The sequence below is a fragment of the Pantherophis guttatus genome, chromosome 3, assembly GCF_059756535.1.
Source record: "Pantherophis guttatus breed Tessera chromosome 3, ASM5975653v1, whole genome shotgun sequence".
Taxonomy (NCBI): domain Eukaryota; kingdom Metazoa; phylum Chordata; class Lepidosauria; order Squamata; family Colubridae; genus Pantherophis; species Pantherophis guttatus.
Genome location: NC_142065.1, coordinates 106,071,531 through 106,097,580, shown reverse-complemented (window position 1 = coordinate 106,097,580; position 26,050 = coordinate 106,071,531). Strand labels below are relative to the sequence as shown.

General features: G+C 40.0%; 1 protein-coding gene across 1 annotated transcript in view; it reads left to right on the top strand.

Moving 5' to 3' along the window:
- The window catches only part of PAPPA2 (pappalysin 2), a 167,764-nt gene that overhangs the window by 116,134 nt on the left and 25,580 nt on the right, over nt 1-26,050 (top strand). The window contains exons 15-17 of the mRNA XM_034409739.3: nt 3,956-4,133; nt 8,310-8,523; nt 24,614-24,782. Of these exons, the coding sequence (XP_034265630.2) occupies nt 3,956-4,133; nt 8,310-8,523; nt 24,614-24,782 (561 nt within the window). The remainder of the gene's footprint in view (nt 1-3,955; nt 4,134-8,309; nt 8,524-24,613; nt 24,783-26,050) is intronic.

The following is a 26,050-nucleotide window of genomic DNA, read 5'->3' as shown; positions in this document are numbered from 1 at the left end:
CTCACGATCCGAACCTTGAACGATCATGGGTTCCTGGTCAACTACAAAAAGAGTCAGTTGGTGCCAGTCACTTGGATCACCCGTCTTGGCGCCATCATAGACGCAATTCAAGGGACCATTTTCCTGACCTTGGAACGGCGGTCCGATATCAGGGACCTAGTAACTCATATTCACAAAAGCCCATCAGTTCCATTGGCCACTTTATCCAAGCTCCTGGGCAAGATGGTTTCGTGAGTTCAGATCATTCCATGGGCGCACCTTCACGCCCGCCATTTGCAGTGGTTCCTGCTTCCTTTTCAACGGAAACACCAGGCCCACACCATGTTGACAGTCAAAGTTCCACTCTCAGTCAGGCTGAGAGATCGCCTTCAATAGACAAGGGGTGTCTTCATGAATCATGACCGACTTGTACTCACTACAGATGCCAGCCTCCATGGATGGGGGACTCATCTCGCATCGCACGTGGCTCAGGGCCTCTGGTCTGCCTCCGACCTCACCAACCCTATCAACTGGCTGGAGCTGAAGGCCATCCGTCTCGCTCTCACGCAATTTCAACAGTTTGTGATGAACTGCCACGTTCTGGTTTTGACAGACAATATGGCGGCGAAGGCACATGTCAATCGTCGGGGGTATCCACTCGAAGCGTCTCATGGAGGAATCATTTCGCCTAGGCAGGTGGGCAGAGCAACATCTCCTCTCCATCAGAGCGGACCACATAGCGGGGATGGAGAACACACAAGCAGATTTCCTCAGCAGGAACGAGGTGGACAACAGCGAATGGCAGATCCATCCCGACATATTCCATCAGATGTGCAACCGGTTCGGCATTCCAGCCATAGATCTCTTCCCCACGAACTTGAACACCCAACTTCCTCGCTTCTTCTCGAGGTTCCCGACGCCGGGGGCGGAAGGGATCAACGCTCTTCGTCTCACCTGGCCACCGGGGCTTCACTACACCTTCCCACCACTGCCCCTGATTCCGGCTCTGATTCGGAAGATCATCACCAATGGGGCAGAAATTATCCTTGTGGCCCCACACTGGCCACGCCGTCCGTAGTTTGCAGACCTAGTCGGTCTCTCCACATCTCACCCTTGGAGGATTCCACCAGACAAGATTGTGCTACGTCAGGGAACCCTCCTTCATCCGGAACCTTAGTGGCTCCAACTGACTGCATGGCACTTGAAGGGGCCCGGCTAAGGCGGGACAATTATTCGGATAGGGTGATTCACATTGTTCAAGCCTGCAGACGTAAATCCACAGTCAGACTCTACAATATCACCTGGCTCACCTTTTATAATTGGTGTTGATCCTGCCAGATTGATCCTATTGCAGCCTCACCTTCCCAGGTCCTGGAGTTCCTCCGAGATGAGTTTGACCGTGGCCTGGCTCATAGCACCCTTCGGAGACATGTGGTGGCTCTGTCTACGGCCTTGTCCAACTGGACAACCACTCACTCAACACCCTGTGATAAAAAAGTTCCTGCGAGGAGCCAGGCTCTTATGGCCCTCCTCAATTCATAGATATCCTACTTGGGATTTGCCCAAGGTCCTTAATGCATTAACAGAAGCTCCCTTCGAGCCCCTCCACACAGTCCATCTTCATTTCCTCACCCTTAAGGTAGCCTTCCTCATAGCCATAACTTCAGCCCGTCGCATTTCGGAGCTGGCAGCCCTCTCAGTTAGGGAGGATCTCTGTGTCTTCTGACCGGACACAGTTATTTTGAGATTGGACCCCTCATTTATTCCTAAAGTTAATTCCTTCTTTCACAGGGCCCAGGTGGTTATTCTCCCCAATTTCTGTCCACGACCTTCTCATACCTTGGAGCGAAGGTGGCATGCCTTAGATGTGTGGAGGGCTCTAAAAATTTATATCAAAAGGACTGCCCCTTTCAGAAAATCAGAGGCCTTGTTTGTTTCATTCTTACCAAGTTCTCAGGGGCACAAGGTCTCTTCTGCTACGATTGGTCGCTGGATCAGGGCCTGCATCGCCTCGGCATATCAGGCCCAGGCGATCCCTGTTCCCAGTCGCATTACTGCCCACTCCACTCGGAGTGCTGCTACTTCAGCAGCTTGGGCGACCCAGGCCTCCCTTGAGGAGGTCTGTAGGGCGGCCACCTGGTCTACTCCCTCGCCATTCATCCGCCACTACAAGATAGATGTTTTTGCTTCGGCCGACGCGTCATTTGGCAGGAGGGTTTTGCAGCAGGTGCATCATGCAGGGGTCTTCCCAGGCCCTTCGACATCCCACTCTTGAGACTGACAAAACTTTAGTATGTCCCGCATCTGGACAATGTCACACCCTCATCAAGGAAATTGGGCATTGGTCTTACCTTAAATGCCAGATTTCTTGAGTAGGGGTGACATTGTCCAGCCCCTCCCTCTGTCTCAGTGCCTGTACAGTTTATTGTTCTTGTTTAAGAGGTTTTTTCCAGTTGTCCCATTGGACCGGTTTTTTATTCCTGACAATGATGGTTCCTGTTGGAGATCCTTCTTGTGGCCTTCCTTCGTCGAAACTGAGCCTGAAAGGGGAGGAACAAGGGGAGTGGTCAAAAATTATGACTCAGCCAGCGTCAGATCCGACTGATACAACCCTCATCTGGACAATGTCACCCCTACTCAAGAAATCTGGCATTTAAGGTAAGACCAATGCCCATTCTCTCCATTCAACTGCCACAGATTTGGATCACAATTTTCTCTGTATTTGCATCAAGGGTCAACTTGCAACATTTTAGATGCACAAAGACAAATTCAACATTTGCTTCATATGCAGCATGTAGCTCTCAGACTTATGCAAAATGGGAATGTATTCACATTTTTAAAAAACCCATTATTTGTATAGCTGAGAGCTGCTTTTTGAACCTGGAATGTAGATTTCATAAGAACAGAATATTTACTGAAAGTCTTGGCATTTCTGTTTAGCGCTGTCTTAGAACTAATGAGAATGGACTGCCATGTTACTGCTTTTCCTCCAAAGGATGTGAGATTTTTCGCTTCACTCCCCATCCATTGTAATTCTGTCAATTTGGTTTATAAGCTTGGAGTCAGGGAACTATTTTCATTTTGTTTTTTGGATTTCTAAGCCAGTTTGGAAAAACATTTTTATATTGATTCATTGATATGATTTACATAGCCACACATTGTTACACAAATGCCTTTGGGTGGCTTACAAGTTTTAAAGCACAGAAACTCACAACATATAACCTCAGATGCCCAAAGATAAACCACCATCCCACTTTCCCATCCCAAAAAAAGCAACACACCAACAACAATTGAACTCATCTATCCAACTGTCCCAAATGACTAGGGATGCAGTCAAGGTTCAAGACCTAACAGAGGCTAAAACGTTTGGGACTATCTGAATCTCCAGGGAGATGCTTTCCAGAGAGCAGGTGCTACCGCTAAGAAGGCCCAACTCAAGGGTCCAACAAGATGTCATTGTTTAATAAAAGGGACCCATTTCTCTCTCTTAGAAATGATGGGATGAATTTAGAAGTTATAGCAAGGTGGTCTTGCAAGTAGCCTGGTCCTATGCCATGGACAACAGGAGAAGTAAATAAATAGTTTAAAGGGTGAGAGGAAAGGATGTCAAAGCTAGAATGGCATTGCTACCAATGCTGTGAATGAAAGATCACTAGTGACCAAAGGTACTCCCCTTTTAAAGTATCATTTGCTTATGATTCAGCATGCGTGGTTAAAATGAAAACAGAAGAATCACTTTTTTCAAGGCCAAAGATAGAAATGATAAATTTCAGTTTGCCAATGTCTTAGGTCAGATTTAAATAAATTAGCAGATTATCTATTAGGCACTTGGTTCAGTTCTAAACTAATCTCTTGTTAAAAGGACTGACTAGCCACAACTGGTAAGTGAACACTACTTTCAATAGTTCTACCCATATTGAAATTAAGAATGACTGTTTTTACAAAATTTCTTGACTCTTCCACTTTCCTTTCCCAGAAAGAAATCTTGCTGACTTGTCTCTCTGGTCACTGGGACAGATCAGTGACATGTAACCCTATTGACTGCCAATTTCCAGACCAATCTCACGTTCTTTATGCAGAGTTTTCCTGTCCCAAAGGAACAACGTTTATGAAGAGATGCTTCCTTTCCTGTATCAAGCCAGCAAAACTCCAAGGTAGGATGGTAGGATAGATTTGGATCGTGGAACGAAGTTCCAGAACATTTCCTCTTGTGTCTTTGCTAATCTGTTGCCTGCAAAAGATCAGAAGAATATGCTAAATATGTGACATTTTTAGGGGCTGTTAAAAATGCACGCCTACCACTGGTCTCTTCAGCTGCATGTCCACATTCAGGACAGATCTAAGATCCTCAACCAGCTGCCCAACCATTCTTCAGCTGTCCAGAAGATTACTTCCAGGGATCCACTTCTCACTAGCCCCTCATCCCCAAACTGTCATCACTAGCATTTCTTGTACTGCACCAGACTCTCCATTCCAACTCCTGGTCATGAACACTATTATCAGCCATTGTCCCAGCCATCTTCAACAGCTAGCACCACCTAGCTTCTGGAGCTCCAGCAACAACTATCTGATCTTGACTCCATCTTAAAAAATGAAAAGCAGTCTCTACAGCAAACTGCAGTGTCAATATGGGAATATAACATTATGCATGAGCTGAATTATATACTTTTGTCCTAACTTATGATGCAACTATGTTAAGTCATAATATTTCTATAATCATTTTACACATATTTTGTCATTTGTTCTTCTTGCCCTTCCTCTCATGGATACTCATGACATAAAACACATCTTACAAAATTTCATATTGGGTTTTATGACTTTCAAGACATCTTTTTGAGGTTTTATCTAGTCACTTTCACTCTGTTGCCAAGAAAGTTATATGGATGTGCCCAAAAATCAACACAAATTTTACTTAATATAAGGGATTCTTTACATTGATAATACAGTCAGGTCCAGAAATATTGGGACATCGACACAATTCTAACATCTTTGGCTGTATACACCACCACAATGGAGTTGGAATGAAACAAACACAATGTGCATTAACTGCAGACTGTCAGCTTTAATTTGAGGGTATGTACATCCAACTCAGGTGAATGGTGTAGGACTTACAGCAGTTTGTATATGTGCCTCCCACTTGTTAAGGGACCAAAAGTAATGGGACAATTGGCTTCTCAGCTGTTCCAGGCCAGGTGTGTGATATTCCCTCATTACCCCAATTACAATGTGCAGATAAAAGGCCCAGAGTTCATTTCAAGTGTGCTATTTGCATTTGGAATCTGTTGCTGTCAACCCTCAAGATGAGATCCAAAGAGCTGTCACTATCAGTGAAGCAAGCCATCATTAGGCTGAAGAAACAAAACAAACCCATCAGAGAGATAGCAAGAACATTAGGCATGGCCAAAACAACTGTTTGAAACATTCTCAAAAAGAAGGAATGCACCGGTGAGCTCAGCAACACCAAAAGATCCAGGAGACCATGGAAAAGAGCCTTGGTACTACAGTGGTTTAAAGCACCCTGTTATTAACACAGCTGCCTGCAATTTACTGCTGGTTCGAATCTCTCCAAGGCTCAAGGTTGACTCAGCCTTCCATCCTTTCTAAGGTAGGTTAAATGAGGACCCAGTTTGTGGGGGCAATAAGCTGACTTTGTATAAATATACAAAAGTATGAAGGCTATTGCTTAACGCACTGTAAGCCGCCCTGAGTCTCCGGAGAAGGGCGGCATATAAATCAAATTAAAAATAAAAAAAATAAAAATAAAAAAAATAAAAAATAAAAAACAAGTGTGGTGGATGACCGAAGAATTCTTTCCCTGGTGAAGAAAACACCCTTCACAACAGTTGGCCAGATCAAGAACACTCTCCAGGAGGTAGGTGTATGTGTGTCAAAGTCAACAATCAAGAGAAGACTTCACCAGAGTGAATACAGAGGGTTCACCACAAGATGTAAACCATTGGTGAGCCTCAAAAACAGGAAGGCCAGATTAGAGTTTGCCAAACAACATCTAACAAAGCCTTCACAGTTCTGGAACAAGATCCTATGGACAGATGAGACCAAGATCAACTTGTACCAGAGTGATGGGAAGAGAAGAGTATGGAGAAGGAAAGGAACTGCTCATGATCCTAAGCATACCACCTCATCAGTGAAGCATGGTGGTGGTAGTGTCATGGCGTGGGCATGTATGGCTGCCAATGGAACTGGTTCTCTTGTATTTATTGATGATGTGACTGCTGACAAAAGCAGCAGGATGAATTCTGAAGTGTTTTGGGCAATATTATCTGCTCACATTCAGCCAAATGCTGCAGAACTCATTGGACGGCGCTTCACAGTGAAGATGGACAATGACCCAAAGCATACTGCAAAAGCAACCAAAGAGTTTTTGAACAGACAGAAGTGGAATGTTATGCAATGGCCAAGTCAATCATCTGACCTGAATCCCATTGAGCATGCATTTCACTTGCTGAAGACAAAACTAAAGGGAAAATGCCCCAAGAACAAGCAGGAACTGAAGACAGTTGAAGTAGAGGCCTGGCAGAGCATCACCAGGGATGAAACCCAGCATCTGGTGATGTCTATGCGCTCCAGACTTCAGGCTGTGATTGATTGCAAAGGATTTGCAACCAAGTATTAAGAAGGGAAAGTTTGATTTATGATTATTATTCTGTCCCATTACTTTTGGTCCCTTAACAAGTGGGAGGCACATATGCAAACTGCTGTAAGTCCTACACCGTTCACCTGAGTTGGATGTACATACCCTTAAATTAAAGCTGACGGTCTGCAGTTAAAGCACATTGTGTTTGTTTCATTCCAACTCCATTGTGGTGGTGTATAGAGCCAAAGATGTTAGAATTGTGTCGATGTTCCAATATTACTGGACCTGACTGTATATACTGACAACATTATATATTTGGGAGTGGTCCACAATTTTCTCTCCACAATTTTTTTTCTTTCTTTCAAAATATATTTGATAAGGCTAAAGGATGGGGTAGGAATTGTGACTGCAATGGGAGACATATCTGTTTTAGTCTCACAAAACAATGGCAATTTTAAAATTCTGAGAGAAGAAAATTAATAAAAGCTAACTACTTTAGGGAGTTCAGCTGCCATCCACCAGATCTTGTAATATATCCCTAAACTCCATTTTCCCTTCTCTGAATTTGACAGCTCTGAATAAAGCACTGAATTATTTGGAGCATGTGTTTGCAGTAAATTCTTAAAAAATTCCAGTGAACATAAGACGAAGTGCCACAATATGAAATGCATTTATATTTCATTTGCGAATGAAATATAAAATTAGCTCTTTGGGTTTAAGCACCTGGGATTTTTTTAGGCCAGGGATGTCACACTGGCAGTCCACAGGAAGATGCGTCACGCGCAGGCCACGCCCACCCCAGCTCCACAAAGGGGAAAACCGTCACGATACGTCACATGATGGCAATATGACACGGCGAATTTGACATCCATGTTCTAGGCCCTTCAATGTTGGTAAAAATCTCTAGGAATCTTGGAATGTACTTTAATGTGGTTACTTTAATGTAACAGAATCCCAAAAGCCTGTCAGAGTCCCTCTCTACTTCAACTTATACCCAATCAAGGTGAAGTTGTTTTAGTTTCTTCCTACCTTCACAGAACTCAGGTATCTTTTTCTGTAATGGTTTAGCATTATAGTCAAACTCACATTCCAGCTATGAAGGGCATCTCTCTTCCACAAGCATCGGTGCCATTATGCTGGGCACTGAGGATGCCTTTTCTGTTCCCAATTATGAATGAGAAATGCAGTGTGGCTGTTTGTATCTTCCAGAAAATAAATGTGGCATTTGCCAAATAAATAAAAGCTGTATTTTGTATTTCTGTATTTTTGTAGTATTTTATTAATATAGTTTTATCTTTCTAATATTGCAAGCTGAGTTACCCTGTGGTAAAAGGGACCACCAATGAATTTAATAAATAAATAAATAAATTTCATACTGCCAAAGTACTATTGAGAAAGATAGTGCAGACAGATTAGCATTTTCTATTATAACTATTTGTTGCTATTGTATAGTGTGTATATTATTTGGAGACTGTCAATCAGTCAATTAATCTGAGTAGAGCTCAAAGGGAACTTGGAGGTCTTCTAGTCCAACCCCCTGCTCAAGCAGGAGATCTTATATCATTTCATGACTATACAAGTCAGACTAAAGTGGCATAAAAGTCTGTGCAAATAAACAAATGGTGAAGGTAAAGAAAATTGGATCAGAGTAAGATTCAGCCTAAGGTTCAAAATAACTAGTTATGCGATAATTTGAATGGGTTTGTTTTTTTTTCTTTCTCTTGTTTGAAATCAGGAATTAATCAGTGGATCACCTGCCTGGAAGATGGGCTCTGGTCACTTCCAGAAGCTTACTGCAAACTGGAGTGTGACTCTCCAGGCCCAATTGCCAACGCTGAGCTGCTGGTGCCTCGATGCAAGCAAGGAAATCATGACGTAGGATCTGTTTGTCGCTACAAGTGTAAGCCTGGATACCACGTAGCAGAAACAAAAGAGGAAAAGCCCAGGAAGTGAGTAGTTAAATGTCTCGTCTCCTGTTGATATTTCTTCTGTTCTCTCTTCTTCCTTAACATCAGTGCTTTAATTCTTGGCAATGCATTTTCCAAAATTATGATGGATGTTCAGTTTTGTTCTTTGTTGGCACGGAGTCATATAAAAATGACAAGAGGAAAGTGAAAGAAATCAGCTGAACAGATTGCAAAGGCAGCCTCATCTAGAGTGCATTGCAGTAGTCTAAAGAAATGGTGATGAAGGCACAGGGCGCTGCAACATGATCCTGTCACCCGTGTAGGACCACAATTTATGTAAAAATTCAGCTACATACTTTATACTCTATGTATATATTTGTAAGTAAATAACTGATAAAATAAATGCAATTAAATAAAACATTAAAACTAGTATAATGAAAATATCAGAAATAGAATTAACAGGTTTGATGATAAAAATTATTTTTGCTCTTTTTCTAAATTTTATGAAAATGGGAGCCTAGCCTTCCCCTTGGGTGAGGAGGGGAGATGTGCAGTAGGAAGACTTTCAAAGATTCCTCTGTTACTGATCCAAGTAATCAGGCAGATTTGTAGTGGGAGGCCCTAAGTCCGTGATGGCGAACCTATGGCATGCATAGCCATATCAGTGGGCATGCCAGTTCAGCTCTGGTGCATATGTGCGCATCGGCCAGCTGATTTTTGGGCCTTCTGGGCCCACCAGAAGTAGGGAAACAGACTGTTTCCTACCGCCGGAGGGCCTCCGAGGGGGTGGGGAAGGCTGTTTTCGCCCTCCCCAGATGCATAGAGAGGATCTGGAGCTAGGTGAGAAAGAAGAATGGGCCTACTGGGCCATCACGTGTGCATGCGCAGGGCGGAGCGCATAGAATTATGGGTGTGGGCACAAACCTCCCCCATCCCTCACTCCTGGTATGGGATGGTTAAAAGGTTAGCCATCACTGCGCTAAGTCATTCAGGGTTTGAAAGATCAACACAAAGATCTCTATATGGATAGTCTGTTTTTTCAGTACAGTAGTCCTCAACTTACGACCACAATTGAGCCCAAAATTTATGTTGTTAAATGAGAAATTTGTTAAGTGAGTTTGCTCCATTTTACAACTTTTCTTGCCACATTTGTTAGGCAAATCACTGCAGTTCTTAAATTAGTAACACTAATTGTTAAATAAATCTGGCTTTCCCATTTGCTTATCAGTAGGTTGCAAAGAGGAATCACATGATTCTGGGACACTGCAACCGTCATAAATGTGAGTCAGTTGTCAAGCATCTGAATGTAAGTCACGTGACCATGGGGATGCTGTAAGTGTGAAAAATGGTCATAAGTCACTTTTTTCAGTGCTTGTGTAACTTTGAACAGTCACTAAATGAACTGTTGTTAGTCAAGGACTACCTGTACATAATGTACAGCACATGTAATTCTCCATATCTTGCAATGGCCCAGTAACCTGACTTCTACATTTTCCAACAGTTGCAAATTCTGGGCATTGTTTAGAGATACATCTGGATAAAATAAGTTGCAGTAGTCAAGGTAGGTTGTAACTAAGTGTAGGGAGCCAATAAATACATTGAATGTAATATATTCAAAGAATATTCAAAGATATATTCTTCATACAAATTGTATGTGAGTGAATATATACACAAAAATACATGCATCAGAAATGATGCATATAAAAGTACAAATGAATATTCATGTACAACTTATTACAGGAATGCTCTGAAGTGAAGTTAATGCTGAAAAGTCATTGAATAAAACCAAAATTGAAAATTGTGCTGTCTGTGGAAACCACAAAGATTTGTTGCTTTAGAGTTGGATCACATTTGGAAACTATTTCTAAACAAAAGTTTAATCAGATAAGAGGAAGCTGCTGTGTGAAAATAATAATGAAAAAGATTGATCACTTATAGAAAGAGGAGGAAATTGGTGTTACTTTCTGAAACAAACACTGACATTTGAAGAGCAAAGGTGGAGGAAGCTATGTGCTTCACATTTCAAGAAAGACAAGGCTGATACATAGCCTTTCCTCCTCCTCTTCCTCCTCCTCCTCCGGTATTCAGGGCTTCAAATACCTACGGTATTGAGAAATCAATCGCCGCACAATTCATTTTTACTGCAGATGTTGCTGTATGGCTGATGGAATGCTAATGCTGTCATAGATCTTCATTGCTAGTGGAAAGTCAACTGGAGGTCATATGTTTAAGATGCCCTTTCTGTGTTTTAAATGCAGAGAAATGTCTATGCCTTCATCTCTAGTTTGTCAGATAAGGACATGCCCTTGGCTCTTCCACCAGCTCAAGGCACATTCTGCTGTGTACTTAATATTCTATGAGCATCTTTCCACTAGTCTTAAATTTCTTCTGATTAGATAAATTTATTTTTAATGTTCCAATTATATTTAGAGCAAGATGTACACAGATTTCTGCTTTTTGATCTTGTGATTGGGTGCTTTGGAATAATCACAACATTGAATAAGTTCAAAAACATGAAAAATAATTAGATATTAAATATGAAATATGGTTATAGGATTGCTGTAGGTTTATTCTCCAGCATAGCTGGCTGGAGAATTCTGGGAGCTGAAGTCCACAAGTCTTAAAGCTGCCACGTTTGAGGACCCCTGTCCTAAATGGTCATGGGGTGTAATTTTTTTCACCATTGTCGTAACTTTGAACAACTGCTGAATGAATGGTTGGTAAGTGAAGGCTACCTATATAGGCAGAGTATACAATTCTTCTATTGAGCTATTTGCTGTCATTTCTGGCTTAAAATAAGACTAATTTACAAATGACAGAATTGCAGTTGTTAAAATTATATTGTTTCTTAGGTAATAAAATTTACATTGCTCATCATAAATAATATTAAATTATTGCATAAATATAAACAGAAATATATCATTGCATTTGTACATATGTTCTTTCCCTTAAGTCTATTAGCTAGATTTGTTAAAAATGATTGCAATAGGGGAGAAAAGGAAGAGAGATTGAATCTGCATCACTATCTTGTTTACTATCACCACATTTGGTTCAGTTTCTTTGAGAACTTAATTCTTTTTGTTGACTTTTAAATACTTGCCAAGTCCAGTTCACAAACTGTCATCTGAGAACTCAGAAATATGCATGTTCATATTTTAAGAGTCAGATTTGGGTGGGTGTTTACTCAAATCATTGTTGACTCCTGGCGCCTGCCTGGACAAGTTTCTACAATTATTTTGACAAGGTTTGGGGGAAGTGATTTACCATTGCCCCCTTCCTAAGGCTGTGAGACAATGACCAGCCCAAAGTCACCAAGCTGGCTTTGTGCCTAAGGTGGGACTAAACTGGTTTCTAGCCTGGCACATTAATCACTACACAAACTGACTCTCAAGAGACAGAATAATAGCCAAAGGCAAGATAAATAGTGACATGGTAAAACTAAAGGTGCTGTTTAAGGATCCCTGCCTGTCTGACAGTCTGTCTATCATCTGGCCTTTTCCCTTGAAACCTTCTCTTCACATTCATCCTCTCTCTCTTTTCTTTCTTGATGAAAGCAGGGAAGAGGCCTGATTGCCTTCACATCTTCAGTTCTCCCTGTAGGCATCCTGTTACCCAAACAGGACAACAGAATGAGTTAGATTTCAAAAAAAGCAAAAAGAGGTGAATGTGGGAAAGGCAAGTGGAAATAAACAGCCGAGTAGAGGCTGAAAAACTTTCAGAAAGGTCAAGGTGGGTAAATTAAAATATAACTAGTCAAAATATAGTTTGGCAGCAAGATGTCTAACATTAACTGGAAATGCATGCAGACTGTTTCATGTTCTTGCACTAAAAAAATTCCAGGGAATGTGCCAAATAAGCCCATTTTTCTATCAAATAGCTACATTCCAAATTATAAAAATCATATTCATGTTTGCTTGTTTTTACAAAATAAACCTGCTCATTTGGCATGACTTTGCTGAAGGTTTCTGAGTCCTGCCAATACCATACAAAGTTACAGATCAGAGGAGGATTCGGTCACTGTATTTCTTACCTTGGCTGTTATAGCAAGAGAGACTTAATTTTACTGCACTGAAGGATAATCCTAGATGCAACATGTGCAAAGGCACCTCCCTCAAGATAAATGTGTACAATCAGGCAGAAAAGATGTGGGCAAACTAAAAGTGATGACTAATGGAATGATCATAAAATCAATTAGTTTTTAGCTATATCATGCATTATAGCAAAAATGAAAAAAGGAAAAACAGCAAAGAAGTTGGGGACAGAAATTCTAGTCCTTAAAGAATGCAATTGTTTTACAATGCCAATTCAATTGCAACATTTTCCTTAAACAACCTACCAACATTTTTCTTTAAATAATGTATTAAGATCTTTGATATTTTACCCAGAAATATTAATCCAATGAGCATTCATGAATTTTCAGGAAATGACCAAATCATAATTGGCCACAATTTAAAATATTCTTTCCAAACCTTTAAGGCAAACTTTTAATCTGGCAAACTTTGTTCTTGCATCTCCAAAAGTTTGGTTTTATAAAAGTAATAATTGTATAGCTTCAGTGGTGGTCTTCCTTTTTTAGAATTCCTGTGGGAATCCAGGTGCATGTTCTCACCAGATGAGTATGATTAAATGGATATATTCTCACAATATCTTAAACCCAAGACTAATAGCACACAATTGCAGTGTTCCCACAACATGGTATGGATTAACAATTATACTACATTATGTCATAATGTTATAGCACATTGTATCAACCAGACTAAAACAGTGGTTTAGCTCATATCTTCCTGAATAATTCAAACCCTTGTTAGCCCTAATCTAGCATGTGATATGAAGCTGATCATTTCATTCTTATTTGTGAATGAATTGCCCACCACCAATGGAGTTTATAGAAGACATACTGTGGATCAGACGGTGCAAACTCTTAATTCCAGGAAATGTTGCTGTTGCTGTTTTGCCTCTCTTAATGGGAATGCTAGGACTAGTAATTAAGATTTTCTTTTAAAGAAGCCTAACTGTGAAGACCCAAGAGTTTGATTCAGAGTAAAATAAATCATAGAATTTAGATTAACATACCTTAGTGCAATATTTGTAAGACAAAAGCAAAAAGCATACTTGTAGACTTAAAGTTTGAGCTAGCTGTCTATGTTTGTTTTCCATCTGCCCTGTGTTCTGATTTCTATGGTGGCATCAGCTTTTGGATTTAAACAGATGGCTGTAATAACATGGGTTTTTTTTCACAACTCTATCGGAACTAAACTTTTTTGATCTAATTATTTGTTATCAAGTGTTCTGTTTACTGGCCAGCAATATTTAAATATGAAAATAAACTAAAAATAATTTGTCAGTTTAGCAAGTATCACATCTCTTTGGAATGAGCTTAAATTGAGCTTGTACGCCTTTCTTTGGTATCAGTCCAATCTTTTTTTAAAATTAAGATTATCATAATGTGAAATAAAAATGAAAATGAAGATAGGGAAATGGGAAAGGGAAAGGGAAAGGAGAAGTGTAGGGTAAAAGGGAAAAGAAAAACAAAAGCATTGGCTTCCAACATTTTTCAGAGCAATAGAATACTATAGAAAGTAAAATTACTGCCTTAACCTTTTCTAATAAATACTGGTCATTTCTACAACAACAAACTAATCAACAAGTCCTAAAGTCAAGATTTTATTTTCAGCCTCAAGCGTGAAGTCTAGAAGCGGTTTTCAGATAGAAACAAAACTAGATATATTCTTTTCTCTGATTAAAACAGTTAATTTTGCCATCTCTTCTAACTCCATCACTTTGTCCATTCATTCTTCCATCAAGGGGATTGATGAATCTTTCCATCTTTGCACATAAGGAATTCTCACTGCAGTCAATCTATACAAGGACAAAGATCCTTTTTTCTTCAAGTTCCTTGTCTAAAAGAAAGTCTAATGTTTAAATCTAAGTCCTAAAAGAAAAACATCTTTTAACTTTATATCCATTTTTAAAAAATTCTCAATTAAAATATAAATCTTTTCCCAATATTTCAAGTCGATCCAAGATGATAAAAAGTTCCTTCTTTGCAGTTACATTTGCAACATACATTTGAGAAACCTTTACACCGTGTTTCCCCAAAAATAAGACCCTGGCTTATATTTTCTTTGCATCCTGAAATAAGCGCTTGGCCTTATTGCCATGTGCTCAAAAGCCAAATTTAATTAATTTAATTTAATTTAATTTAATTTAATTAATTCAATTTATATGCCACCCCTCTCCGAAGACTCAGGGCGGCTCACAATACATTTTAAAAAATCATTATAAAAAACATTTAAAAATTAAAAACATTAAAAACATTAAAAACTCATTCATGGCCGGATCATGCTAGATCACAAGAACGAGATCAGCGGCCCCAGGCCTGCCAGAAAAGCCAGGTCTTCACTGCTTTTCGGAAAGCCAATAGGGTGGGGATGGTCTGGATCTCAGGAGTTAACTGGTTCCAGAGAGCTGGGGCAGCCATCGAGAAGGCCCTCCCCTGCAGGCCCGCCAGCCAGCATTGTTTAGCTGACGGGACCCGGAGGAGACCAACTCTGTGGGATCTTACCTGTTGCTGGGAGCTATGCGGCAGAAGGCAATCTCAAAGATAATGTGACCCTGAGCCATGTAGGGCTTTAAAAGTAATTGTTCTGTCCCCATCCCCCCCCCCACACACACACCAACAGACGTTCAGGAGTTAAAGACCAAACCAGCCGGCAAAATCCTTTTCCTTATGATAACGGAACTTGGCAACAACCTAGGGCTGCCTGTCAAGAGTTTATTATTTACAAAGAGAAGAGATAACTTCTCCCCACTACTGATACATCAAAGGAAAGCAGCTCAATAATTACAATCAAGTCCAGAGATAATCCAGTCTTAAAGCAAAAGTCCGGCAATGCAGAATGGCGTGGAAGCTTTCAGCTTTGTTCGTCACAAGGTTTGACTGGCCACCACGCTCCCTTTTATATCCTGTGGGGTGTGGTCCAGTGACTCAGCCTAATCTCGGGCACGCCCTTCTGTTGCGCGCTTATCTCTGCGATGCTGGCGTGGGTCCAGCCAAGACTCATTACCCTCATCACTGTCCATCTGTGGCTGCGTGGACGTGCTTGGCCCTGGTCCTATCTCTTGCCCTTCGGCGGACACCGAAGGCATTGCCAGAGAGGAGGGTCCTGGAGAGGGAGGCCTTGCCAGCTCCTCCCCTTCACTCTCGGAGTCCTTTCCTGATGATGACACAGGCTCCGGTAATGGAGCCACAACAGTAATAACCAACACCTTGAATTGTGACCGGAGACCAATAGGGAGCCAGTGCAGCTCACGGAGAATTGGTGTATTGTGGGTGTACCTAGGTGCACCCATGACAGCTTGTGCGGCTGCGTTCTGGACCAACTGTAGTCTCCGAACACTTTTCAAGCTCCATGTAGCTCCATGTAGAGCGTGTTGCAATAATCTAACCGTGAGGTGACAAGGGCATGAGTGACTGTGAGGAGAGCCTCCTGATCCAAGTAGGGTCACAATTGGTGCACCAAGTGAACCTGTTCAAAGGTCCCCCTAGCCACAGCTGTCAGATGTTGCTCTAATCTTAGCTGTGAGTCTAGGAGCATTCTGAGGGGGACAATTTCTCCCCCCCCCCGAACCAAGGGCTTATTATCAGGCAATGTCTTATTTTGGGGGAAACTGGGTACATTTTTGACAATTTATCAGGTATTAGATATCAACAATGCATAATTTTGTAAAAATGTTCTTTTAAATTATAGTTCAGTGTAAATTTTAGATGAATTTGTCCACACATTTTCCCATTTTCCCAAGCACCATATTATAGCCAAAGTTTTTTGCCTATTGAATCATACAGTGTTTCACATATTTATAAATCTTGGCAATAATATGTTCTTTAGCACACAATAAAATTTCAAATTCACAGTTTACAGATTTAAACTCATACCTTTTTTGTTTAGATTTCTTTCAGTTGTAAATATATAAGCCATTGACACATACCTCCTTCTGATTCCAACTCTTCTTTTGGCTTGAGTTTAGGTTGAGATTGTGGCATGTAGACACACTTTTAAAAAATCTATATAATTTAACTCTTCATTGGAACATTAGCAAAAGCATTTGTTTTATTTGTTTGCCAAAATATATATGCAAAATATATTTCCAGTCTACATATTTTACTGTACATTTATATATATTATCTATTTACAAATGACAGGTTTTACACATTGGCTATTTTTGCCTAACTCTCTCATTAAGGGAGGGAATCTTGCCATAGATCACATTTTCCCAGCATGAAAACTGCCTCACTACCACATGTGACAGAGTATTAGCCTGATAATTTTGCTCTTCTCATGAAGAATTAGGTGTAAGTATGTGGGGGTTTTGCCATTAATGTTTTAACCTCACACTGAGAACCGGTGACAGAATTAGATACTATCAGGGTGATCAATTGTATTATAATCCAATTTCCTATTGACTGCATTTCTTTCTTTTTCCTGCTTTGTTGCTTGGAATAATTGAATCTCCTGCTCTGACAGATCATGTTAGTTTAGGGGCTAATTTATTGTCCTCTTTCTTGGCACTCAATTCTGGCCACTGTTACATCCATTTGGGAAACAGCCAGCCGTTTGCTGTATGGGTTGTTATTTTTTCAAGATTGACCTTGAGGTCTGCATATCAAACACAGCCTCATACATCATCTTGTGGCTTCCATTATTACTCTTTCAATGTTGGATGGATTTTTAAAACTATTTGATTTTTGTTTTGGCTCTATTGCTAATCCTAAATAATGTCTGTTTTTAGGATCAGAAGAAATGCTAATGGCTCTGTTACAAAATAATATTTAGAATGAGTTTAAAAAATCTTGTTCCCACTTCCTTTCTTAGTCTTATTGCTTGATCTTTTCTTGGTGCCTCTCAGTAAACTGGATGCTTAGTTGGCTATGTGAGCAGATGCTTAATTCCTCTACACACACACGGACACACACAATGTTTCAGGGTTAGATAAGGACACACAGATTTTTCAAGCACCTGGTGATTTTCTTTAGAGGATTTTGTTAAGGATTAGTGTGTTAGAGTGAACTGCGTAGAATAATTCTTGCATCAAGCTTTACTTTAGGTACAAAATCACCAGGCATTGTAAACTAACTTCTTTGTGTTGTTCAATAAATAAACTTACTTACTGGTGGCTGGTGGCTGCTAAATAGTGATATAATCTGCTCAATAAGGGGCCGAAAGAAACTGGCAGTTTAAATGAAGACAGTGGGAAATAAGTGATTGTTTTGTAGAGCTGACAAATAACAGTTTTGACGAACAGCATTTTGTTGTTTATGGATACTGAGTCAGCTCTAAAGGCAATCACTAGGAGGGCTGAGTGTAAGGCTTCCCTATTCAGTCTGTTACTGAGTAATAAATCAATCAATGTTGTATATACTACATCATTGTATGGACGAATAATTTCTCCAGTGATTATTCTTGGAACTTCCAATGGTTCAGGTCAGTGCATAGTGTTGTTTCTTTCCATCTTGGATCTACCACTACAGCATGCTACTCTATTTTCCAGAGCTACTACTGTATTGAGATTACTAAACCAGTGTTCGTGAGATTACTAATAATATAGTACAAGTACTTCACTGGTGTTACTGTCAGGCTTGTCCCAGCTTGAGCATTTAGGAAAGAAAGACTCTTGACTACATTTGTAATAAAAGATATACTAGTCAAGTGGTTACAACATAAGCAAAGCTGGAACTGAATATTTCTGCATAAAGCCTGCTCTTTTCCTCTTCTCCCTTGCCCTCCCCCTTGACCACTGCACGGTGTCCAATAATATTCAAATTTGTTGTTTTGGCAACAGTGTTGATTTCAGATTTGGTGCCTCTTTGGTTGGCTTTTGCATTCCATTCTCATGCTCATGTCCTTGGATCTGCTGTTCTGTTCCAGATTGGCATCTCTAGTTCTTGTTATCGTATCAATCCCCTTTACATTCCCATTCTCCCCTTTCCCATGTTTTATGCCAGGATGCTAACAAAGTGAAGTAGCCTGAAGTGTTTATGATAGCAGACCTGACAGCTACAGTCAGCCAGGAGCTGCTGCTTCCCTGGCTTTCTTTGTGACCCCTTCCAGTTTTCTTGCCTGATCAAAATAATCAGAGCCTGGCTTACTTGTACTTACGTTTACACAGGGTGGATGTATCTTGTCATCAATATGCTATGGTAGTCACAAAGGGAATTGGGCGAACTGTGGACCTGCTGCATGATAGAAGTAAAGGCTGAGCTTAGAGTTGAAAGGAAGAACACAGATAATTTGCTTCCAAGACTTTCTGTTTGCTTTGCCTTGAGAGGAAACATTGAAGCCTGGCTTGGAAACAGAGATGCTTGAGGAGTTTGATCTTTGTGAGTTCCAATAGAAACTGCCCCTTACAGGCTATTTTACAGGCCCATTGGAATGTCGCTTTCTTTCTGATTCTGCTCTTCAAGCGTTGCTGCTCAGTGCTTGGCTCAGAAATCCATATCAATTTATTTTTTAAAAAACTCTTGGCAGTTGAATTTGGGAATAGAATTGACCTCTGTCCTCTGGAATCAAGTGGAGTAAATTCATTCTAAAAAAAAAAAAAAGTGAACTCAAGCAAAAATATCCTAGATTGGAAATGAATTCATGCATTTCTACTGATGGCGTGTTAGTTGCTATTCTCATAATGAGTGAAATATGTATTTTAAGGTCTCACATATATCAGTGTCCATTTATTTTCTTTGATGTTTCATCGTTATGGAAACAGCACTAGGAAAGAACTACAGGGTCAACTAGTGGTGACATCTGCATCTCCAGAAAAAATGTTTCAAATGAGTTTCTTTCTAGTTTTCATACTTCTTAATGGAACTTTTAAAACTTCTCCAGTCCTACCTGCTGAATTTCTCTGCCTTCTGTTCTACTCCCATTGTGAAATGTTTACTGTCTAAGATGTAAGGGCACAGAAATCATTTACCCCATAGTGCTGTATGTTTGCTGCATACAGACGAAACAAAAGAAACCAGTGCACAGGTGCAAAGAATTTGGGGTTTTTTTTTTGTTTTTTTTTTAGTAACTCCATGTCTCCCTCTTGCATGCTTTTACTTGAGATTCAACTAAGTGGCCAATAATATATTTTGGAATTTTCACAGTGCAGTATAAAATTATTTCTTCTCAGCTAGTATTTGGTGCTGCGAACATAGTAAAGAATTTTAAAATCTGGACTGCCAGAGTAAAATGAATGCAGCATCCTATACCCTTCAGAAGTTTAGCAAAGCATTTGCTTTCTTGTGTATTTTATGTCTTGGCACTTTTGGTATCCCCAGCCTAAGGAATAGAGAGTTGGTAATAATTGTTGATAGATTTATTCTTTATTAATTTGTAAAAACCTTCTAAGCCCGTGATGGCAAACCTATGGCACGCGTGCCAAGGTGGCACACGGAGCCATATCAGTGGGCATGCCAGCTCAGCTCTGGGGCGCATGTACGTGCCAGCCAGCTGATTTTCGGGCCTTCTGGGCCCACCAGAAGTAGGGAAACAGGCTGTTTCCTGCCTCTGGAAGGCCTGGGGGCGGAGTGGGGAAGGCCCGTTTTTCTTTCTTACCTGGCTCCAGATCCTCTCTGTGTATCTGGGAAGGGCGAAAACAGCCTTTCCCACTCCCTTGGAGGCCCTACGGAGGCTGAAAAGGCCCATTTCCTGACTCCCAGTGGGACAGGAAGTGACTTTTTTCCTGTCCCCAGCCTCCAGAGACTCCTAGAGAGGCTCCTAGAGACTCCTAGAGAGGTTCTGGAGGCTGGGGACAGCAAAAAAGTCACTTCCTGTCCCACCGAGAGTTGGGAAGTGGGCCCTTTCAGCCTCCGTAGGGTCTCCAAGGGAGGGGGAAAGGCTGTTTTCGCCCTTCCCAGATACATAGAGAGGATCTGGAGCCAGGTAAGAAAGAAAAACGGGCCTACCAGGCCATCATGTGCCAGGAGCGGGGGGGAGGGGGTTGCGCACGCATGCGTGTGGGCACGTGCACACGCGACCCTCCCCCGCCCCCCTCTCCTGGCATGCGATGGCAAAAAGGTTAGCCATCACTGTTCTAAGCCAATGGAAATTGTGTGATAACAATTTCAGTAAATTAATCGAGTGGAGATTTAATTCCCTTTTTCTGTCTTGAAGGTCCTACCAATCAGATTTCATTAGGAATTTATGTATTGGTTTTATAAAACTGGAGGATCAAAATCTTTCTATCTACATAAGTGTGTCCTCTGTCTCCTCAAAACCTGGTTTTGAAAGTCCACTAGAAAAAAACTGCTGAAAAACAATTAAATAAACTTGACATATTCCTCATGTTTCATTAAAAACATGTATTCACAATTATATTTTATAAACTGCAGTAACATCTCAGAGCTGAAGAAATAGTTGAATATAATGGTAAATCATATGTGCTGAGTATTTGGTGTTTATTATTCATGATACAACTAGTCATCTGTTATCATCTGCTATCTGATCTATTGTTTAGTTCTTTTATTAGGAGAAGTAGTTAAATTAACTGACATCCAATAAACTAACTAGAATCCAAAAACAGATTATGTTTTTTTGTTTTGGGTTGTAAGGAGTGGGACAAACCAGGAATTTTTGGTTTCTGGTTAGTTTCTAGTTAGTTTACCGGTATTTCTCTTGGGTAATAGTGAAAAGGGTGATGTTGGTATGCTCAATAATTCTGGTTTATTTTTATATCCATAATAGACCCTACATACCCCACATGGTATAGGACCCCCTCCTATACCAAGCTCTAAATCTGTAAACAGAATGAAGGGATATCTGAAATTTAAGGGCTAAGTCAGCAGCAAGCAATGGAGCAGGCAAATTGTGCCAGGAATTATTTTATGTACTTATTTGTTTCTATTTTCTATTTTAATTTCCTATTCTTATTTATACCAAAGCGAGGCAATGATAAATCTGTAGTTTCAAGGTTTTATTTAAAAAAAAAAATACAACAAATTATGTAGCACATGAAAGGACACTTGCAGTTTCATAGATTGCATAGATTTTAATTTTAAAATATGAGATTAACAATTAGAGCAAAAGACATTTGCTATTTGCTTTTATCAGCTTCAAGAATCCTGGAATTTCCTGCTTTCTATCCAGAGAAGGACTCTAGAACCTGCCAGGTGACAATTCAAAGCTGGAGAGCTCAATGCAGAGCTGTCCTGGGAGTTCATAAATTGTGGAGCCTGGATTAGGAAGGGATCAATTATTTTAATAGTGTAAATTATTAAAAGACAATAAAAGCAAAAGTAGGTTTCTCTTGCAATACCTACTTTTTACATTTTATGGTTAATAACTACCATGTTTATTAATACTAGAGTTAGCTTTATAATAATAGAAACTGTTGCTTATTGCTCTTCAAAAACCATAGTTCAAGGAATTATTTGAAGATGGTTATATAGTCACTGAGCAGATGGCTTTAATTACATCCACCAAAGAGCTGCTGCTTATCATCATCTTTGTGGGCTTCATAGCCAGGCCTTCACCAGGTCAGAGTGCTTCTGGGCTGTCCTCCTTAGTAATACATTATATAAGACTTTGACAAGACTAAGAGAGTGAACGGACAGCTTTCCCACCCCTTTTCTTAGTATAAAGTAAAGCAATATTGTTTCAGCAGCACAAGTTGTTGTTCCTGTATTTTTTATTTTTATTTTCTGGCAACAGAACCTCTTTTCTTTACCAGATAGATATTAACATGCTGGACAGAATTCAGAGAAAAGCCACAAAAATGACAAAGAGCTGGAGAGAGTAACTTCACAGAAACCTCTGTGCCAAGCCAAAACTGTATAGTTTCAGGATGATGAAGAGAAAGGGGCACAGGAACAGGCTGTATGTTTCCAAATGGATTTGAATATGAATCAGAGAAGGGGGCCTTGTTAGGGAAGTTGCAAAGTGGAATTGTTTCCTTGTGGGAGAGATTATGAGAGCCTGGAGAAGCCTGAGGCTGAAGCGGGGCAAGCAAACATTCTTTTGCATTATAGGGAACATTGGGGCACAACAGGCTGTGCTCCTGGGTAAATAATCATGCATCTGTACAATTCAAAGGCTGATATTCCTCCCCCTAAAAATGTGCTTTGATCCAAATCAAAAAATTGATGCTCAGGTGTGTATAGTTTTGTTTTCTAAATTATATGTATCATTTCAAAATAATTTATTTTGATTTGGTAAGCATGATTATTACATCTGATTATGCCAACATATTCTGCAAATATTGCAGTGTTTAAGGTGTGGTACTTCTGTGTTGGAATCACCGTATATTCTTGGCTTAAAATAAAATCAATCCACATTTTCCAAAAGTATTCAGAGAAATCATGTAGATCAGATGTTGTAAGTTTGATAAGTAAAATTCTTTAGCACAATACAAGGTTACTGCTGTTTAAAATAACTATGCATCAAAATGTGCTGTTAGAAAATAAAATTAAAGTTAACAAGACATGGTCGGTTTGCTAATTTCCAAAGTGCCAATGAAAGATTAGCATTTTTCTGATACATTGTTTTGTGCTTCTGAGTGACATACTAAGAGTTTTCAGTCCCAAAAATAGCTGGACTGAATTAAAACTTATTTAATTTTAATGTTTCTATGTACTTGATGTCCCTTTTCAGTTACATTAAACATTACATTATGGCATCAAATTTTACATAAGCTCCGGAGACTTGCACAATGTTTATGCTTCAGGTTCTCTTCTTTTATGCCAGCCTGAAAACTCTTTGTAGAGCTAAAACCATTTTTTTTTCTCACATCCTATTATAATTGACATCTTAATTTTGTGTATTATTTTTGTTACCAAGAGCACAGAAGTCTTGTATGACCTTGCAATAAGGTTTTTTTTTTGGGGGGGGGGGGTACATGTTTCCCTATTATTCAGAGAAAGTAGACAGTTTGTTTTTCACCCAAGTTTCTGGTTTTGAAGGGCTTTTCAATGTTATTATTATTTTTTTTGTTTAGCACATAAACAGATCATGGAGCCCTGAACTCAGTGTGATTTTAGGACAATAGCCCTACTGGCTGACACAGAGTCTGACTGAGTCTTGGAATGCTCAGTTTGGGTACTCAAGTCTTCCAGTGCTCCCTGCCTGGTAAATCTTTGCCAGCACAAATTTGTGCTTCCATTATGTTGCTATTTAGATGCTTTCACATGCTAAATATCCTTGTTTCCCCTCTCTGTGGTATGTTTTCAGATGAATCACAAGGAAGTAGACAATTGTGGTATCTTGCTCACATTCCATTACCCTTTTTTATTTCTTTTCTCACTTCGCTTTCTAATTTCCCATGTTTCTTTTTTCATCTTTTTGCAGAATGCTGAAGGACCAGCATGCAACTATCTCTAGTATATCCATTTCCTCCTTTCTTTTATTTTTTTGGCAAACACTTAAGTCACCTTGCAAATAAACTTTTATTTATTTTATTAATAAAGTTCATTTTTCAAGAGAAGTTCTTAACCTTATTCCTGCCACTCCCATGTACTTTATGATAACATGCTATTACGTATATCAAAATGTCTAAAAATGTGTGCTGTGCATCTATGGAGTTTGATAAACATGCTGATTTCTATTTTCATCAAAATATAGCTAGGGCTGCAATGCAAAGTCATGTTCCGAATCCTCCAGTTGCTGTTTACTTGGAGAGCTTATTCTTACAAATGTGGAAAAGTAACCTTAGTTATCAGAAGAGACCTGTGCTTTGCAAATGAAGTGTGGAATAAAAAATGTGCTAAATAAATAGGCTGTTTGGATGGTTATGGTGTGGCAGTACAGCAGTGTCTTCGAGAAGTAAACAGCCATGTTCAGAACACATCCTTGGAGTCTGTGTAATTTCTTAACAGAGCTGGAAAAAGCAGAGAAACCATAGGAAAAAAATTATTAACGAGGGGCCCAAGATGCAGATTCTAAAATATTTTTGTCTACCTGACTGAAGAAATCTATATAGATAGAAAAGGGGAGGAGAAGGTGGACTCAACAGGGTAATTTATGGTATTTGATCAACATAAGACTAGAATATGAATCCCAAAAGTCATCACAAAATACTGTGATTGTCTTAATTTTGGGAGCTGCTTTGATACAGAATTGCAATTGCATAACTACTTCCTCTTTTGTTCTTAAATCCCCAGAACATTTTTGAATATCCACTGCCTTGAAACTGGCTTCTGGGAGGATGGGAGCTGCGTTCCTGTGGTTTGTAAACCACCCCCACCAGTCTTTGAAGGAATGTACAACTGCACCAATGGCTTTGAGCTTGACAGTCAGTGTATTCTTAGCTGTGGTCCACAGAGTAAGACGGTAAAGACAACTTTATGGTCAGTTCGCAAATAGGCCAGGTTTCCATTGGGTTTGAGGCTGAATCTTGACCCATATGGCAGCCCCAGCTTCAGTTTTATCAAATGTTGATTGCCATATTTTGCTCTACTTGCTGGCATTTCTTGAATTTGGTTTTATTGTGCAATAAAAAGAGAATGAGCAACTGGGCATGTCCAGCAGAATTTCCTGCTCTTTCCATGAATTCCTTATAAAAAATCATGCCATTGTATTACTCATTAATGAATCTAAAATACCAGTAGTGCTTGCTTATTGACTGCCATTCAAATTTATGACATTGACCTGGGCCTGGCACTTTTTCTTTGTCCCACCCCACTTATAGATCAGAGAGATTGAAAGGAAGGAAGGAATCACAAGCACATAAGTAAACAGGCACATAATGGAGAATACACATCAAAAGGTGACCTTGGGGCTGGGATCTGCAAATGTGCTATTCAGACAGCCCAGTATATTCCCCATTGTGTGCCTATGGTGGAGTGCAGTACTGCAGGCTACTTCTGCTGCCTGCCGGCTGCCTGCAATTTGGCAGTTCAAATCTCACCAGGCTCAAGGTTGACTCAGCCTTCCATCCTTCCGAGGTGGGTAAAATGAGGACCCAGATTGTTGGGGGCAATAGGCTGACTCTGTAAACCACTTAGAAAGGGCTGTAAAGCACTGTGAAGCAGTATATAAGTCTAAGTGCTATTGCTACTGCTACTGCTACTGCTACTTGTTCTGTAACCCCTCCAATCGCACTACTCTATCGGGTGTGTGTATGTGTGTGTATGCAAAAATCCCAAACAGTTCAGACACAGGAAAGATTGCCTACAAAGATCACTTGAGGTTTTTTTCTCCCCGCCTTCCCAAAGTGGAAAGATTGTAGAGGAAGGGATTACAAGAAAGCATGCAGGCATACAGTGGAGACTACACTGAACTATCTGCCAAGTATATTTATGGCTGCCAGTGCCAGTGCATTACTTTTGATGTATATACCCCATTGTGTGCCTGCTTAATCTCTTGTAATCTTTTCTTCTATAATGAATGTAAACACATTAATTCCCTTCTTGCTAATTATTGCAAAGAGTGGGGGAGGGGACAAAAGTTGCAGTCACATGGTTTTCCACTTAGTAACCATTTCACTTAGTGATGGAGCCAGTTCCAATTTGTGATCACTAAACAAAAGACTGCCTACATTTATTTTTCTTGATTTTGAATTCATAGTAAATGTTAAATCTCCATGGATTACATCAGTA